The 18,837-nt window shown below is 42.5% G+C and overlaps 2 protein-coding genes across 2 annotated transcripts; one reads left to right on the top strand and one right to left on the bottom strand.

Moving 5' to 3' along the window:
* Positions 1–454: 454 nt before the first annotated feature.
* Positions 455–8,894, top strand: lhfpl4b (LHFPL tetraspan subfamily member 4b). The gene is made up of 7 exons (XM_069680710.1): positions 455–644; positions 4,780–5,000; positions 5,333–5,537; positions 5,847–5,926; positions 6,139–6,286; positions 6,693–6,730; positions 6,858–8,894. The coding sequence occupies exons 2-6, from the start codon at positions 4,782–4,784 to the stop codon at positions 6,719–6,721; spliced, it is 681 nt and encodes a 226-aa protein (XP_069536811.1). The 5' UTR covers positions 455–644; positions 4,780–4,781; the 3' UTR covers positions 6,722–6,730; positions 6,858–8,894.
* A 912-nt stretch (positions 8,895–9,806) lies between these two features.
* pcsk1nl (proprotein convertase subtilisin/kexin type 1 inhibitor, like) lies at positions 9,807–17,964 on the bottom strand. The gene is made up of 5 exons (XM_069680726.1): positions 17,851–17,964; positions 12,566–12,821; positions 12,213–12,459; positions 12,023–12,136; positions 9,807–11,550 (listed from the first exon to the last, which is right to left on the bottom strand). Exons 1-5 carry the CDS (start codon positions 17,902–17,904, stop codon positions 11,151–11,153), a joined length of 1,071 nt encoding a protein of 356 aa, XP_069536827.1. The 5' UTR covers positions 17,905–17,964; the 3' UTR covers positions 9,807–11,150.
* Positions 17,965–18,837: the final 873 nt, after the last annotated feature.

The following is an 18,837-nucleotide window of genomic DNA, read 5'->3' as shown; positions in this document are numbered from 1 at the left end:
GGAATCCTTCCCTGAAACGTTCACAACTTTTCTCTAACTTGTGTCTCAGTGCAGTGATGTCACCAGTACTCAGCTCCTGATCTTCCTCATGTAGGCTCCATTAAATACTCGGGTGCAGAAGTGTCATCCGGATGTTCCTGAAGGACTCGTTCGGCTTCAGTTGTTTTTATGAATGACATTGTTGTGTTGTGTTGATGCGTTCATGTGTTTATCTCTTTCATGTCAAAGCTGGAGCTCGTTCTAATCAGTCACAGATACAGAGTAGGCCTGTCTGTAACACATCACAGTTTCTATTCATGTTTACTAACCTGTAGTCTGCGCCTGTTCTGACGTCACCAGCACGGACGCTTCCTGCAGGCGGCGCTGTGACGCAGCTCCTTCACCTGAAACATCTCAACTGTATTTAGTGCTGTGACGTCACTCAATGCAGAGATTAATTATCGGAGCAGGACGGTGCGGTTGAGGTTAAATGATAAATGATTGGACTGTTGTTGGTGGGAAAGATCAACATCCGGGGATGTAGCGCTGCCCCCTCCTCCTCCTCTTTCTCTCCATCCTCCTCCCCTCCGCCTGCATCCTCTCATCCTGCAGGCTAACAGACAGACAGGCAGAAAGACAGACAGGTGGATCTCCTCCAGCTGCAGGTTTGTTTACGGTTTTCTTCTCTCAGATGGACGAGTCGATTTTTGACGTTTCAGATATTAATCAGACAGACGGTGTGTGTGTGCGCGCGCGCGCGTATGTGTGGGTAAATAACAGACGATGTAACCGTCGGTACAGACTGTTTATGTTAATGTTAGTGTCTGTGATGCTGATTGGCTCTGAGTGATGCTGTGGACAAACACTGAACATAAACAGTAATAACGTCTTGATTCTGTCTGTAGAGTGTGTGTGTGTGTGTGTGTGTGTGTGTGTGTGTGTGTGTGTGCAGGGCTGTGCACAGACATTTTTGGGAACAGGGGCTCAAGCAAAAAAATAGGCACTTGCCCCACCAGCATGCTCTAATACCCCCCAATGTTGTCACACTGCCGCCTTCCATAATCACACCTCATGGTGATAACACGGGAACTGTTCTTATTCTACTGAAGCACATTGTTCCACAAAGACATCACAGATCTGACATGTTATCAGTGCAGTCAGTCAGTGTTCAGTTGTTTCTGCCTCAGCTCTGATATGTTTGTTCCATCTGTGCACATGGCTCACTCGTCCAGGGTCAGGGAGGTGAGAGAGGTGTGTTTAGCCTTTCATTGGATAAAGGTGATTTTGCCTCTTCCAGCAGTGTCTATGCTGCTTCTTACGTCCAATCAAAATGTGTTTATTGACTGTTTGAAAGTTTTATTTTAACAGAAAAACACACTACGGTGCAGCTGTGACGTGCCCGACAATAAGACGATAAGATGAGACATAAGACATTTAACAATAAGACATAAGACATATAACAATAAGACGTATAACAATAAGACATAAGACGTATAACAATAAGACATAAGACATATAACAATAAGACATAAGACATATAACAATAAGACATATAACAATAAGACATGACGTATAACAATAAGACATAAGACATATAACAATAAGACATAAGACATATAACAATAAGACGTATAACAATAAGACATAAGACATATAACAATAAGACATAAGACGTATAACAATAAGACGTATAACAATAAGACATATAACAATAAGACGTACAACAATAAGACATATAACAATAAGACGTATAACAATAAGACGTATAACAATAAGACATAAGACATATAACAATAAGACGTATAACAATAAGATATTTAACAATAAGACATAAGACGTATAACAATAAGACGTATAACAATAAGACGTATAACAATAAGACATAAGACGTATAACAATAAGACATATAACAATAAGACGTATAACAATAAGACGTATAACAATAAGACATAAGACATATAACAATAAGACATAAGACATATAACAATAAGACGTATAACAATAAGACATATAACAATAAGACATAAGACATATAACAATAAGACATATAACAATAAGACATAAGACGTATAACAATAAGACGTATAACAATAAGACATATAACAATAAGACATAAGACATATAACAATAAGACATATAACAATAAGACATAAGACATATAACAATAAGACGTATAACAATAAGACATATAACAATAAGACATAAGACATATAACAATAAGACATATAACAATAAGACATAAGACATATAACAATAAGACATATAACAATAAGACATAAGACGTATAACAATAAGACATAAGACGTATAACAATAAGACATAAGACATATAACAATAAGACGTATAACAATAAGACATATAACAATAAGACATAAGACGTATAACAATAAGACATAAGACGTATAACAATAAGACGTATAACAATAAGACGTATAACAATAAGACATAAGACGTATAACAATAAGACGTATAACAATAAGACATATAACAATAAGACATAAGACGTATAACAATAAGACGTATAACAATAAGACATAAGACGTATAACAATAAGACATATAACAATAAGACGTATAACAATAAGACGTATAACAATAAGACATAAGACATATAACAATAAGACATAAGACGTATAACAATAAGACATAAGACATATAACAATAAGACGTATAACAATAAGACATAAGACGTATAACAATAAGACATTTAACAATAAGACATAAGACATATAACAATAAGACATAAGACATATAACAATAAGACGTATAACAATAAGACATAAGACGTATAACAATAAGACATTTAACAATAAGACATAAGACATATAACAATAAGACATATAACCATAAGACATATAACAATAAGACATAAGACGTATAACAATAAGACATTTAACAATAAGACATATAACAATAAGACATAAGACGTATAACAATAAGACATAAGACGTATAACAATAAGACATTTAACAATAAGACATAAGACATATAACAATAAGACATAAGACATATAACAATAAGACATAAGACGTATAACAATAACAATAAGACGTATAACAATAAGACGTATAACAATAAGACATATAACAATAAGACATAAGACGTATAACAATAAGACATTTAACAATAAGACATAAGACATATAACAATAAGACGTATAACAATAAGACATAAGACGTATAACAATAAGACATATAACAATAAGACATAAGACATATAACAATAAGACATAAGACGTATAACAATAACAATAAGACGTATAACAATAAGACATATAACAATAAGACATAAGACATATAACAATAAGACGTATAACAATAAGACATATAACAATAAGACGTATAACAATAAGACATAAGACATAACAATAAGACATAAGACGTATAACAATAAGACGTATAACAATAAGACATAAGACGTATAACAATAAGACATTTAACAATAAGACATAAGACATATAACAATAAGACATAAGACATATAACAATAAGACATAAGACGTATAACAATAACAATAAGACGTATAACAATAAGACGTATAACAATAAGACATATAACAATAAGACATAAGACGTATAACAATAAGACATTTAACAATAAGACATAAGACATATAACAATAAGACGTATAACAATAAGACATAAGACGTATAACAATAAGACATATAACAATAAGACATAAGACATATAACAATAAGACATAAGACGTATAACAATAACAATAAGACGTATAACAATAAGACATATAACAATAAGACATAAGACATATAACAATAAGACGTATAACAATAAGACATATAACAATAAGACGTATAACAATAAGACATAAGACATAACAATAAGACATAAGACATATAACAATAAGACGTATAACAATAAGACATGTAACAATAAGACGTATAACAATAAGACGTATAACAATAAGACGTATAACAATAAGACATAAGACGTATAACAATAAGACATAAGACGTATAACAATAAGACATTTAACAATAAGACGTATAACAATAAGACATATAACAATAAGACGTATAACAATAAGACATAAGACGTATAACAATAAGACGTATAACAATAAGACATAAGACATATAACAATAAGACGTATAACAATAAGACATATAACAATAAGACATAAGACGTATAACAATAAGACGTATAACAATAAGACATATAACAATAAGACATAAGACGTATAACATTAAGACGTATAACAATAAGACATATAACAATAAGACATAAGACGTATAACAATAAGACATATAACAATAAGACATAAGACGTATAACAATAAGACGTATAACAATAAGACATATAACAATAAGACATAAGACGTATAACAATAAGACATATAACAATAAGACGTATAACAATAAGACATATAACAATAAGACATAAGACATATAACAATAAGACGTATAACAATAAGACATATAACAATAAGACATAAGACGTATAACAATAAGACGTATAACAATAAGACATATAACAATAAGACATAAGACATATAACAATAAGACGTATAACAATAAGACATATAACAATAAGACATAAGACATATAACAATAAGACGTATAACAATAAGACATAAGACACTGTTAAACATCACGTTTAGAAAACTGGGGGGGGAGGGGGGGGTGTAGCGACCTGCTTCAGACATTAATTACATATGTGTAAGTTTCCCTGCATGACGGAGAAAATGTGGTTTTCTCTCTCTCTCCCTCTCTCTCTCTTTCTCTCTGTCTGTCTATCTCTCTCTCCCTCTCGCTCTCTCTCTCTGTCTGTGTCTCTCCCTCTTTCAGTCATGTCGGTGTCGCCCGCCCTCACCGACCTCTCTCGCCTCTATCAGACCGAGTTTGTGCGGAGCGCCCGGGCGGTCGGTGTCCTCTGGGCCGTCTGCACGCTCTGCTTTGCCATCATCCAGGTGGTCGACCTGGTGCAGCCTTCCTGGATCGGCACCGCAGACACCCGCCACCAGGGGGCGGGGCCTGTCCCCCCCAGCGGCACTCTGGGACTGTTTGAGGTGAGAAACATGAAACCACGCCCCCAATCAGGGACTACAGCAGTAACTAGTCACAGAAGATGAGTTGTGATTATGTGAGCTGCTAACGTTAGCATGTCCGGCTACATTACTACCTAAAGTTTCCCTGTGTTACTTCCAGGACCAGGACTTAGCACAGCATAAGCTAACATTTTTGTGGTGTCATGAAAAAAATGCATGCCGTCCTTCCTGATCCAGGATCAAACTTATTTTGGAAGAAATTTAAGGAAGCGACTTGTTACCTGAGACATTTATCAGACACACCTTAGTCCTCATCAACGCCACAACAAACAAGCTGCTTTTGTTTACTTCAGGTGTGCGTGGAGTCGGACTGGCCGGTCCCGGACTGTCGTGGCGGTCTGTCCAGTCTGTCTCCTCTGCCGTCCTTCCAGTCGGTGGCGGTGTTGGTGGGCGTGTCCCTGTGGGCGGTGTGGACCAGCGTCCTCTGTCTCTGTCTCTTCAGGTTCTGCAGCGCTGCCACCGTCTATAAGATCTGTGCGTGGTTGCAGCTCACTGCAGGTCAGTAACTCGTCTGAGACATGCTTACACACAGAGGATGCACTGATACAGACTCTGTCCGGCTGCAGACTGAGCTAAGCTAACTGGCGAGCTGGTCCGGTAAAGAGAAAACTGACAGAAGCTTGGCGAGATGTTGTGACGGACTAGCCCTAGCATGTTAGCGATTAGCTCGCCAGATTCAGTAGTTTACTAACACGACCTTTGAAACATCTACAAGATATTTACAAAGATGGCCGCCTGTCTGCCTGTCTGTCTGTCTGTCTGTCTGTCTGCCTGTCTGTCTGCCTGTCTGTCTGCCTGTCTCCTCAGGTTTCTGTCTGGCGTTGGCCTGTCTGCTGTTTCCAGACTCTTGGGAGAGTCCGGAGATGAGAGCTCTGTGTGGAGACTCGGTGAGGATCAGGTCTCTGTAGTCTGACTCGTTTATTTGAACCTGTTTTAAACAGACTGGATCAGTTAAGAGCGATCAGCAGCTCTGTTTGCATGATTTTAAATGTGAGGTGGCCCCGCCCACAATAACATAAATATCATTTAAGACCACAGGTGTGTGAACAGGGTACCCAGTGACCTGCATCAATGCTGTCGATGTTGTTTTTGTGTCCAGGTGGGCAGCTTCTCTCCAGGTAACTGTTCGGTCCACTGGGCCTACATCCTGGCCATCCTGGGTGTTCTGGACGCTGCCATCTTGGCCACGTTGGCCTTTGTTCTCGCCAACAGACAGGATGCACTGCTGCCGCCAGACACCAAGGACGGTGAGGAAGAGACCGGGGAATATGAGGGGGTCCAGTTAGCAAAGAGTTAGCTTCTGAGTAAAGCTAGAGCACAGTTAGCTTTGGGTCCACTTGGTTTAGAACTAGCCTAGGTCACTAGCCTCGATAATTAGCTTAGAATTACCTTAAAATCCATTGAACATCTGGATCCAGTTAGTTTAGATTTAGCTTCAGAAACAGTTAGCGTAGATATAAGCTAGCATCTAGTTCTAGTTAATTCAGAGTTAGCTTCCAGTGAATTTCTGAGTTTATAGATTACAATTAGCTTAAGCTCCAGTTAGCATCTGGGTCCTGTTAGCAAAAAGTTAGCTTCTGGGAGCACTTAGCTTAGAATTAGCAGCAGAATAAATAAACTAGTTTAATGATGTCACTCTGTTTGTGTTTTCAGTGACGACAGGTCTGCTGATGTCAGCGTAGAGTCACCAGGTGAGTCTGTTCTTCTTCTTCTGGGATCAATAAAGTATCTATCTATCTATCTATCTATCTACTCTCTCTTTTCAAACACACTTCCTGTCTTCTTGTTTCTATTCCTCCTTTTCTTTCTCCTTTTTAGGTTGGATTGATCTTCACTTCTCCTGATCTCTCCATCCTTCTTCGTTCTTCAGAGGAGACAAATTTCAAAATGAGCCAGAAGAAGAATCTAACATTTCTTCTTCTCTCTTCTGTCCTTTCCTTTTATCATCACATAACATTGGGGAGAGAAGGATAAAGAAGGGCTGCTGAGGGTTGCTGTTCCAACATGGTGGCTCGGTAGAAAAAACACAAAAGGAAGAAAATGAAATCATCTATTTATGCTGTAAAATATGTCGACATGAGACCTTAAAGCAGTCGTCTGAGCTTAGCTTTAGCTTAGCTTAGCACTGAGACGCCAAAAGCTCCAAATCTGATTGACAGGTTTTATTGTGTTGGCTAGGTCCAGTTAGCTTAGAGATAGCCTCAGGTCCAGGTAGCTCAAGTTTAGCTTCTAGGTCTAGTTAGCTTAAAGTTAGCTCCAGGTAAACAGATTATATAGACCTCACTTAATCTCCATGTGTAAAAAGCTTCGAGTTATCTTCTGAGGGAAGTTAGGATCAAGTTAGCCTCTGGCACGGTTAATTTCTGCGTTCACCTTAGTTTAAGATCCAGATACTTGGGTGAAACTAGCATAAAGTTAGCTTCAGGCCCAGTTTGCTAAGAGTTAGGTTTTAGTCTAGTTAACATCTGGATCCAGTTAGCTTTGAGTTAGCAGTAACCTTAAATTTAGCTTTTAGGTCCAGTTAGCTTAGGCTAAGCTTATGGTCCAATTTACTTAGGTTACTTAGTAACTTAATTACTTAATTTGTAGGTATAGTTAAATTACAGTTAGCTTTGGGTCCAGTTAAGTTTTAGTTTATAGGTTCGGTTAACTTAGAGTTAGCTTTTGAGTGTTAGCCTCTGGTCCAGATCACTTCTGGGTTTGCTTAGCTAATAACTATAGCTTATATAGTGTCTGAACCAAGTAAGCATTGAGTTACCTTTAGGTCCAGTTAGCTTAGCTCTTCTACAGTTGACTAATGCAATTATATGAGTGATGGGTGATTAACTTGATATCCTGCAAGCTTCCTGTCTCTGTGCTAAGCTAGGCTAACAGTCAAACTAATGTCTGTCATTATAACATGAGACTCTCGAGTCACAAAACATCATGATTTAACAAAACACCTCAAGAGTCAGCATGACCTTTGACCTTTGAAGCCAACAGTGCAGTAGACTGTTGAGTTGAGTCTTCCAGGCTGTTTGTTGTTTATTAGCTGACGTTGCCTTGAACTGAGTGATGTGCCTCTTAGATTCAGTTCACCTGTATTCATGTTATATTCATAGAGCACGTGTAACTGTGATGACATGTATCACCGTGCAGCATCTCAGAGTCTGGATGTTTACATGTTTCTGAATTTAAATCTGAAACTTAGAGTCATGTGACAACCATGTATCTCCAAGTTAGTTATATAGTTCTTAAGTTTTACAGGTATGATTGAAAAACAACAAACACTATTTAAAAAGCTGTTATTGTGTGAGAAATGTGATGTGAAGATATGAACGATTCAAATCAAACAAACGTTCAATCAATGCATAAAATGATGTAACTGTGGAAATGTTTTTGTGCAGTGGACGAGAAAAGAAAACTATTTTATAATTTTGTAGTTTTTTTCTATAATAATGTTTATGCAGATTGTTATCATGTGTTGTTTGTATGACAGAATGTATCATGCACGTCAGTGTCTCTGGTATAAACAGACTGTACAGTGACATGAAGAGGATTTAATTGTGCTCCTGTTTTTGTTCACAGTCAAAGACGTGAAAATAAATTACAGATGTTTTTCTCTGAATCTCTGAAGGACGAAAGAAACACTGAGACTGAGCAAGAAGTCCTGCTGTCGGCTAGGTCCAGTTAGCTTAGAGTTAGCATCAGTTATTTAGTTTGACTTGTTATTTTGACTGTTCTGTCTTTGTGCTATGCTACACTACACCACTGCTACGCTAACAGCTTCCCCCTACATCCAGTTTTTGTGCTTCGCTTCGCTAACAGTTTCCCCTTGCACCCAGGCTTTGTGTTAAGCTAACAGTTTCTCCTTGCACCCAGGCTTTGTGCTAAGCTAACAGTTTCCCCTTGCACCCAGTCTTTGTGCTAAGCTAACAGTTTCCCCTTGCACCCAGTCTTCGTGCTAAGCTAACAGTTTCTCCTTGCACCCAGGCTTTGTGCTAAGCTAACAGTTTCCCCTTGCACCCAGTCTTTGTGCTAAGCTAACAGTTTCCCCTTGCACCCAGTCTTCGTGCTATCCTACGCTAACAATTTCCCCTTACATCCAGTCTTTGTGCTAAGCTAACAGTTTCCTCTTGCACCCAGTCTTTGTGCTAAGCTACACAAACAGTTTCCCTTTACAGCCAGTCTTTGTGCTAAGCTAACAGGTTCCCCTTATATCCAGTCTTTGTGCTAAGCTAACAGTTTCCCCTTGCACCCAGACTTTGTGCTAAATGGTAAATGGACTGTACTTATATAGCGCTATTCTAGTCTTTGCGACCACTCAAAGCTGCTTTTACACTACATGTCACATTCACACACACATTTATGCACTGATGGCAGAGGCTGCTACGTGAAGTGCCCAACTGTCAATCAGATAACACATTCATACCCGTTGGCTATGCCACCGGGAGCAATTTGGGGTTCAGTGTGTTGCCCAAGGACACTTCGACATGTAGCCTGAGGGAGCTGGGGATTGAACCTCCGACCTTACGATTGAAAGACGACCGACTCTACCACTGAGCCACAGCCGCTAAGCTCACAGTTTCCCCTTGCACCCAGACTTTGTGCTAAGATAAAGACATGTGATCCTTTAAACTTCATCCCTGCTGGTAAATAAAATTAACAACTACATCTGGAAAAAAACAGGAAAACAAGTACGGCTGTGTAATTGATTTTATATAATATCTAAATTAATGTTATTCATACACACGTATGTTCATGAAGCAGAGGCACAGGGAAACATGGTGAGGTTTCTGGTGGATATTGACTTTATTCAGAGTGTTTTCACAGACAGACGAGTGATTTCACTGACGGAGCTGCTGCAGAAAAGCTGAAATACATGAACACAACAAAAACTAACCAGTCACAGAGCTGATGAGCCGTCACCATGGTTACAATCACTGCTCTCCATCTTTCTGTGTTTTCCAGAAACAGATTCACACTGTTGGAGGGACAATGCATCAGTGTGAAGGTGTTCCAGACACCATCCAGGAACAACCAATCAGAGAGCTTCAGTCTCTGTTGCTAGGCAGCTGTTGGCCGGGTGAAGTTTCACTGACTGCTAAGGATTGTGGGTACTGTAGTGTTTAAAGCTGCTCTGTGGAGAAATTCTGGAAATATGTGTAAAAATGTCTGCGAAAGTTTCCTGAAAAAAACATAATTTGGTTTAAAGGTTTAAAAAGTTTTGTTGAGCTGATTGATGTGAAGGAAAAACGAGCTCCATTTAAACTCTCATGCAAGTTTACATAGAGAGAGGCGTCCCCCAGGGGTCAGTGCTTGGACCACTTCTGTTATAATCTAAAATCAGTTCACCGAGTGTCTCTGTGCAGAGGACACAACTATTACACTCCAAAATACTTAAATCCAGAATTTATTACAGAACGATTCAGATTTTTAATGTAAATTTATATGTTTAACATGATATTTAAATTAACTGAATATTAATGATTTAATGTTTTCTCTTCTAATTAGCCTGTTGATTCTCTTGAAAACGTGATTGGGCCCAGATTATGTCGTCCCTTCCAGGAAACTTTCGAGTAAATATGAAAGAAATATCTCATTTCATTTCACCCCTCCATCACTTCACCCCTCCATCACTTCATCACTTCATCACTTCATCTTTGCTTCTCATTAAAACAACAAACAGACACAGTTTCACAAAAGCAGCAAAAACCAAACAAAAAACAGAAAATAAAAAATTCTGAAAGACGACCACAAAATACACCTCCTCCTCATCCCTCTATCTACTGTTCCTCCTTCTACATCTCTTCTCCTTGTTTCCTCTCCTCCTTTTCACCTCTCTTTGTTTTCTCTCCTCCTCCTCTCCTCACTTTGTTTCCTCTCCTCTCCTCCTCCTTTCCTCGCTTTGTTTCCCCTCCTCTCCTCCTCCTTTCCTCGCCTTGTTTCCTCTCCTCTCCTCCTCCTTTCCTTGCTTTGTTTCCTCTCCTCTCCTCCTCCTTTCCTCGCTTTGTTTCCTCTCCTCTCCTCCTTCTCTCCTCCCTTTTTTTCCTCTCCCCTCCTCCTCCTCTCCTTACTTTGTTTCCTCTCCTCTCCTGCTCCTCTCCTTACTTTGTTTCCTCTCCTCCCCTCTTACTCCCTCATGTACTCCAGAATCTGATCCATCAGTATCTGGGGGTCGTAGTTCAGGGCGGCTCTCCTCCGGCGCCTATGACTTCCATGATTCAGTTCTTCCATGGCGGCAGTTGCCATGGTATCAATGCGTTTCATCCTCTGCAGCCCGGCGGCAGGGGGGCGGAGCTTCTCCTCCTCCTCCTCCTCCTCCTCCTCCAGTCTCTTCACTCTGAGCAGAGGGGGGTCGTTGGTAGGTGAGAGAGGAGCTGAGTCGTCAAGGGAACGGCGGTTTCTTCTGTGGGCAGAGCTATCGGGTTCAGCTGCTCTGAAGGACACGTCCCTCCTCGCTCGGCGACCAGATGACATCACAGGGGTGTCGTCAGGGCCAATACTTGACAGTAACCTAGCAACCAGACGTCTGAGGATGAGGACATAAACAGGTAACATTAGTGCACCTGTTTGATATGAAGTTACATTACACATTCAGACCCTTAAAGGCCGTGTTTATTTTTTGTTACTTCCTGTGTGCAGTGAGTTAACATGTTAGCTTAGCATCGTATGGTAGCCATTGTAAGAATTTTGTTGTCATGCTAACACATCTGTCATATTTGAAATGAATGAATGTGAGGGAACAGAAATCTGGTTCAGAAATATGTTTAAAACATGACCTGAGATATTTAGAAAAGTTTGAATCTGTCAGGAAAGAAATAAAAGGTCTCTGACAGTGGCCACACAGGCATCCTACATGAACACTTAAACTCTAGCAGCTAACGGAGGCTAAAACGTGGAGCTGCAGAGTTCACACCACAGACACTTTAAGATGGAGAGCTTCAGCTGATTGATTGTTGGAGACATGGACTGGTTGGACGTGTCAGGATGTGATGCAGCACCTCAGAGCCTCCTGCTCTCCTGCTCTGTTCGGTCCTGATGAAACTCGTCCAGCCTGCTGAAGTCTCTCCTGTCTTGCTCTCTCCAGCAGAGTCTGAGCCAGCTGAGGCTCCATCCTGTCAATCACACAGCATCAGTTACCATCAATAACTTTGATTACTGACAGACGTTCTGAGAAATTAACCTGTTCACCTGTCCAGCAGTGCCTGAGCTAACTGGGGATCCAGGAGACCCCACCAGGCAGCCGGGGGCCTCCCCATGTTCAGCCCCCGCCCTGTCTCATCGTAGTCTGGGGGGGCGGGTCCCTGGAAGTCGCCTGGGGTCCCCTGGTCGTCTTCCTCCTCCTCCTCCTCTTCCTCCACCACCTCCACATCATCTGGGCCGACCAATCCTGCGCCCTCTGCCTCGCTCAGTAGGCGGAGCAGAGCAGCCAGGTAAGCTGTGGACATGTTGGATTGGTCGATTAACTTTTACAGAAAAACATCAGAATAAAAAAGTCTTCAGTGATCTACAAAAGTCTGGAGTGTTGGTTGTTGATCTCCAACCTGCTCGCTGCCCCTCTTCCTGAGCCCGTCTCTGGTCCCTCTCCAGCAATCGCTGCAGGGCCTGGTCCAAGCCCCGCCCTCTCCAGTCATCTGATTGGTAGTATGGGTCGTTGGCTCTGCCTCCTCCCTGAGAGGGGGGATATGACATCATCCGGTCCTCATAGGGCAGCAGGTTACGGAGGTCTCTGCGCTGACGTCTGGCTTCTCCCATGGACACATCCAGGCCACGCCCCCCACTGCGACCTGCAGGTAGAGCCTGAGAGACACGGAGAGGGAGGTCACCAGGACAGGAAGAGTAATATAGAGTTTCAATGTGACAGTATTTAATAGCTCCACTTCCAATGAGGCTTTTAGTTTGTAAAAAACAAACTACACATAAAAAAACACTGGTGTTCCACAAGGTTCAATCCTGGGACCCTTTTTTGTGTTTAGATTCTGAGAGAAATGACGATCTGTTGCTAAACTGGACTTTACTCAAACTTAAACAGTCTTGTTGTCCCTTTACTCAGTCGAGGAACCAGTCTGCATGCTAAGCTAGGCTAACTACAGCCTGATTCCAGCCTTGCACTGGACACACAAGACTGACTTACCCTAACCCTAACCCACATCTCAAACAGTGTCAGAGTATTTCACTACACATTAAACTGTAAATAAAAGTTACAAGTACAACATCCAAACGTCAAGAGGAAGAGGGTCACTCACACACACACACACACACACACACACACACACACACACACACACACACACACACACACTGCAGTCTGACATCATGTGGATGAATAGTCTTATCTTGTCCTCTCTGTGTGTGGTCCTGAACAGAGATCCTTTATTAAGTAAGATGCTCCATTCTGCAGCTAAATCTGACCCCCCTGCTGCTGCAGGGCCAGGTGTATGCTGACACCTTGCTCCCTCCTCTCCTGCTGAGGTCTGTGTCTGCTGAGTCATGGTTCTGATGGCCAATCAGAGAGAAGGATGCCCTGTTGCCGGGGTCTGAAAGTTATTTATGATGTACATATTGACAGAGTTTGATGTATTTATGACTAAGGATTGATTATAAATGACACAGTGATCTGCACTCTGACAGAATGTGTGAGATAAACACTGAGTCATCACTTCTGCTGCTTCAGTAAACTCTGATCATTAAAGGGGAGGAGTCATCTACAGCTGATGACTGACGACAGCTCTCTGACTCAAACACCTGAAGAAGATGTGACAGTCAGTGAGCAGCAGCTCAACTTTATGTTTATGAAACGGATTATTAAAGCCTAAAAACAAAGTCAAACTTTGATGTCACTTCACTGTAGAAGCGTTTCAAAGAGGGATAGATGAAAGCACTCTCTGATTGGTTGATTAATCGGTGACGCAGCTCACGGGCAGGAAACGACTAACAAACAGGAAGCTGTGGACAGGTGATGACGCTGATGAGAGGCTATAGCTGTGTCCCAATCCAGGGGCTGCAGCCTTCCAAGGAGGCGGTCCACGGAGGATGCTCCAGTCAAAGCCGAACTGAAATGAGACGGTCTGATCTACCCTTGTGTCACCAGCAACAGGATCCAGGGACGGAGCCTTCAGAGGATGCAGGTGTTCTGTGTGCTGAAGTGAGAGAGGGGAAGAGACGATCGCAGAGATCAGACAGGTGATGACGTCTATCTCCTCACCTGAGCTCAGCAGACAGGTGAACTCGGTCTGTACTCAGTCTGCTGTTAGCCGTTAGCCGTGAGCCATCGGATCCACCGGACGAACAGTCTGACGTCAGAGCTGCTCAGGTGAGCTTCCGGTCTTTTCTACCTGCTGCTGACTGAAACTCTGTCTTTACCTTTGACTGAGTGATTTGTGTTGATGCAAACATCCGCACTGAATGAATCCATCCGTTAGCTACAGCTCAGACTGTCAGAGGATCTGTGGAGGATGTATCACTCTGATGTGCTTTCAGTGACTGGATGTTAAAGACAGAAGCTGAGTATAACGTTTATCTGCGGTCGTTCTCTGTCTTTCATGCTGCGTCTCTTTCTCACCTCAGAAACAACTGAAGAACAATCTTTGAATCTTTTTATTGATCGGCTGCTGATCAGAAATCACTGCCTCTCGGTTCATCAGCAGTTTGAAGAGACAACAAACATCTGGAAGGACATCTGTCAGATTTCAGGTGAAATTTCCAAGCTAACATTACTGCTTGATAGTGTAACTTCCCAGCTAACTGTGATGTTAGCTACGAGTTGGTTGAACGATAAAAGTGATCGATCATCAACATTGATCTGATTTAAACGGTGAACAGAGCGACAGCTTCACAGCCTCTGGTGACACAGTGCCACAGGGAAATGGCCGCCGTGTGAGTATGGTGCATTGCTGGAACAGGAGGAACTGATTTTGTTAACAATGGTTCAGTTCCATTAAGAGTAGCTTACATCAGGTGAAAGCAGCTCAGCTAAATGGAATGCAGCCGTGATCACTTCCATTAGCTCCTCCTTCGCCTCCTACGTGCACGCTCCAGACGTGCTGTCTGTGTGTCTGATTCTGTGTCAACATAAACCACAGACTGTATAAAAAGATGGCCGACATGACAGCTCCCTAAAAGTGAAGCCAAACCCTCTCTGTCGCCCCCTGCTGACTGGCTGCAGTATAGCTCATAAAGCCCGCCTCCTCCATGTTAACAGATGGGACATGAGTCAAACTATAAAATCAAAATACACGTCAAATACATTTTTCTCCAACATGTTTCTGTCATTATAGTTAGTTCTTATCCTGCTGATTTATGTCACAGTGTTCATTTTTATCACAAGTTTACTTTTAATTAGTTATTTGATGCTGTCAAAATGATGATTGACAGCTCTGTGGACAAATTCGGCTCCTGCAGCCGATCAGTTCCGGGTGAGCAGAGCGGAGGACGATCTGCGAGAGGAGACGTAACTAAAACAATCACTACAGTCATTGAAGTTTCCATACCTGTGAACTTTAACCTCAGACCAATACAAGAAGCTGTTCTGCTGTTAAACACGCCGGCGTGCGGGATCCTTGCTGTTGTTTCAGTAAGTTAAGTGTGTGTTTGAGTTAGCGGAAGTGGCTACGTCAGCGCCACCCGCAGATCTCTACTGCGCAGACTCTGGCTCCGTATGACGTCACCATCGCAAGATGGCAGCGCCTATCACAGGGCTGTTATGGCATCAATTACGTACAATGGGAGCAGATGGAGACGCGTCGTCTATATACAGTCATTGACATAAACCCAGTGATTAGAGTCTGCTGTTACAGATAGTAACACAGTGAGGACGCTCCACTCGGATTTAATTTGTTGGACCGTAACGGCTCACTCTGCTGCTCCTCTGTGTCTGCGGCTTTCAGCTAAAGCATTTACACCCCAATAAGCCTGTGTGTGTGTGTGTGTGTGTGTGTGTGTGTGTTATGAGGATGCTGTCAGTGTCCAGGGAGATGTGTTGCCATGGCAGCGTAATGAGTCGTTCTGTTCCTGCCTTCAATAATTTTATATGGTCCTTTGTGTGTGTGTGCATGCGCGTGTGTGTGTGTGTTTGTGTGTGTGATGGAGAGAGATTAGTGAGAGACACTATAGAGGTCCTCAGAAGTATACGTTTACACACAGACCGATGCTAATGATGCTAACTGATTAACGTGCGTGAACAGTGACTCAGCAGTAAACAAACGCTACGGTGGCTCAGAAAGCTCAGCTTCAGAAGAGCCGGACTGAGTCGATAACTCATGGAGGAGAAGAAGACGATGAAGATGATGAAGAAGATGAAGATGATGAAGATGATGATGGTGATCATAGAGCTCTACAGGAGAACAATGACACCTGTTCTCATCTGAAACACACCTGAGCAGCAGAGTCTCTGCTGGAGGTGAAGCTGCTTTAATGTCCTGCTGCAGAGTTTCTGTGTTCGTCAGACAAACAGCTGATTCATGACAGTAATGTAGACACACTGCACCAACACAGCAGGAGGTCTATATCTGAGGAGGAGGAGGAGGAGGAGGAGGAGGAGGAAGAGGAGGAGGAGGAGGAGGAAGAAGAAGAGGAGGAGGAGGGAGAGGAAGAGGAGGAGGAGGAAGAGGAGGAGGAGGAAGAGGAGGAGGAGGAGGAGGGAGAGGAGGAGGAGGAGGAAGAGGAGGAGGAGGAGGAAGAAGAAGAGGAGGAGGAGGGAGAGGAGGAGGAGGAGGAGGAGGAGGAGGAGGAAGAGGAGGAGGAGGGAGAGGAAGACGAGGAGGAAGAAGAAGAGGAGGAGGAGGGAGAGGAAAAGGAAGAGGAGGAGGAGGAGGAGGAGGAGGAGGAGGAGGGAGAGGAAGAGGAAGAGGGGGAGGAAGAGGAGGGAGAGGAAGAGGAGGAGGAGGGAGAGGAAGAGGAAGACTAGGAGGAAGAAGAAGAGGAGGAGGAGGAGGAAGAGGAAGAGGAGGAGGAGTAGGAGGGAGAGGAGGAGGAGGAAAAGGAAGAGGAGGAGGAGGAGGAGGAGGAGGAGGAGGAGGAGGAAGAGGAAGAGGAGGAGGAGGAGGAGGAGGGAGAGGAAGAGGGAGAGGAAGAGGAGGAAGAGGAAGAGGAGGTAATGTCTCCTCTGAGGAGCATCTCTCTGTGTGACTTCCTGCAGGACTCACAGATTACAGCTTCATGTGGTTTCAGTAACACTGCTGACATAACACCTGTGTGTGTGTGTGTGTGTGTGTGTGTGTGTGTGTGTGTGTGTGTGTTCTGGTGCTGCTCTGTGAGAGATTTAAACCTGATTAAACATGTTTGTGAGCACACGCAGCCTTTCAAGTCTTTAACTGAAGGATTCTGATTTAAATCACAGGTCTGACCTCCAACATGAGAGTCATACATACACACAGTATACACACACAGTATACACACACAGTGTACACACACAGTATACACACACAGTATACACACACAGTATACACACACAGTGTACACACGCAGCCTTTATAACATGAATAACGTGACAAACAGGTGACTAATGTTTTATAATCATTTAAACATTTAAATGAAATGAAACCGTTCAGAGCGCCACACGTCCCCACAAAGACACATACACACATCAACACACACACAGCATCCATCAGGTATCAGGTGACCCTCTGTAACCTGTGTCCTATACGGCCCTGTTGCCGTGGGTAACCGTCTCCTGTCTCTATGGTGACAGCAGCTGAAACCAGTCATAGCAAGAACACACACACATACACATGCTGTGACGTAACCGTGTTGACAGACAGGTAAACAGCATCATATACAACAAACATACACAACCTGTCTCTCTCTCTTTCTCTGTCTCACTCGTCCTTACCTGGGCGGCGTGCAGCAGCGCGGTGCTGAGCAGCAGGAGGCTGAGAGACGCCATGCTACTGGCCGAACACACACAGACACACACTGACGCACACGACTCTGTCTGCACCGACTGATAACACAGAGAGGGAGAGGGAGAGAGAGAGAGCGGGCGATGACGAAGGAGAGGAGGAGAGAGGTAGTGAATAGATAAGGGAAAGGGGGGAGGAGATATGAGATATTGAGTGAGAAGGGGGAGGAGAGAGGGAGGATCAATGAAATAGAAGGAGGAGATGGGGAGAAGAAAGGAGAAGAGGAGAGAAGGGAGGAGCCACAATCGATGAGGAGGAGGAAAAAAAGATTCAGTGAAGAGAAGGAAAAAGGGACGAGCCAAAATATGTGAGGGGAGGAAGAAAAGAGAGGGAAGAGAGAAGAGGGCAAGGACGCATGAAAGGAGATTGGAAAGAAGAAAAGGAAGGAGGGAAGGAGGAGTGATTGAAGAGAAGTGGATGAGAGAAGGAGGAGGCATGAGGAGGAGGAGGAGGAGGAGGAACATTTCACCACTTCAAACATAACCGTTCTATAGTTTAACATTACGAAGGTGTAACTACCTAGCTGATGGTAATGCTAATTAACAGTAATGTTAACCAAGAGCTAGTTGCATGTTAATGTTAGCTGCTAGCTGTTAGCCACTCAAAATGTGTACATTTATTCAGACAGTCACAACCGCTAACCTTCAACTAAGTCATAGCAAGCCTTACCTTTAACTAGCTAACATCATTAGCTAGGAATTTACAGCTCTCCTCTCCAGTCTGTTTTATCAGTGGTGATGATGCTAATGTTAGCTGTTGGACATTATCTTATGAGTGACCACATTCACTCAGCTATGATGTCGTACTGTTAGATAATCTTAATTAAGGGGAGATCACGCTGCGCACACACATGACGGAATAAGAATTCATCAGAAACTAAAAAGAGAATGTGTAAAGATTCAGAGGGAACCCTCGAG

The sequence above is a fragment of the Semicossyphus pulcher genome, unplaced genomic scaffold (assembly GCF_022749685.1).
Source record: "Semicossyphus pulcher isolate SPU_LCO1_2020_fin unplaced genomic scaffold, fSemPul1.0.p SCAF_40, whole genome shotgun sequence".
NCBI lineage: Eukaryota > Metazoa > Chordata > Actinopteri > Labriformes > Labridae > Semicossyphus > Semicossyphus pulcher.
This window is presented reverse-complemented; position numbering and strand designations above follow the sequence as displayed.

Excerpts from the sequence above, each read along its gene's own strand:
- pcsk1nl (XM_069680726.1), bottom strand. The coding sequence starts at position 17,904 with ATGGCGTCTCTCAGCCTCCTGCTGCTCAGCACCGCGCTGCTGCACGCC. Across the intron at positions 12,822-17,850 it reads CGCTGCTGCACGCCGCCCAG|GCTCTACCTGCAGGTCGCAG; the intron begins GTAAGGACGAGT and ends CGTGTCTCTCAG. Across the intron at positions 11,551-12,022 it reads GGAGAGCAGGAGGCTCTGAG|ACGTCTGGTTGCTAGGTTAC; the intron begins GTGCTGCATCAC and ends CCTCATCCTCAG.
- lhfpl4b (XM_069680710.1), top strand. The coding sequence starts at position 4,782 with ATGTCGGTGTCGCCCGCCCTCACCGACCTCTCTCGCCTCTATCAGACC. Across the intron at positions 5,927-6,138 it reads GAGCTCTGTGTGGAGACTCG|GTGGGCAGCTTCTCTCCAGG; the intron begins GTGAGGATCAGG and ends TTTTGTGTCCAG. Across the intron at positions 6,287-6,692 it reads GCCGCCAGACACCAAGGACG|TGACGACAGGTCTGCTGATG; the intron begins GTGAGGAAGAGA and ends TTGTGTTTTCAG.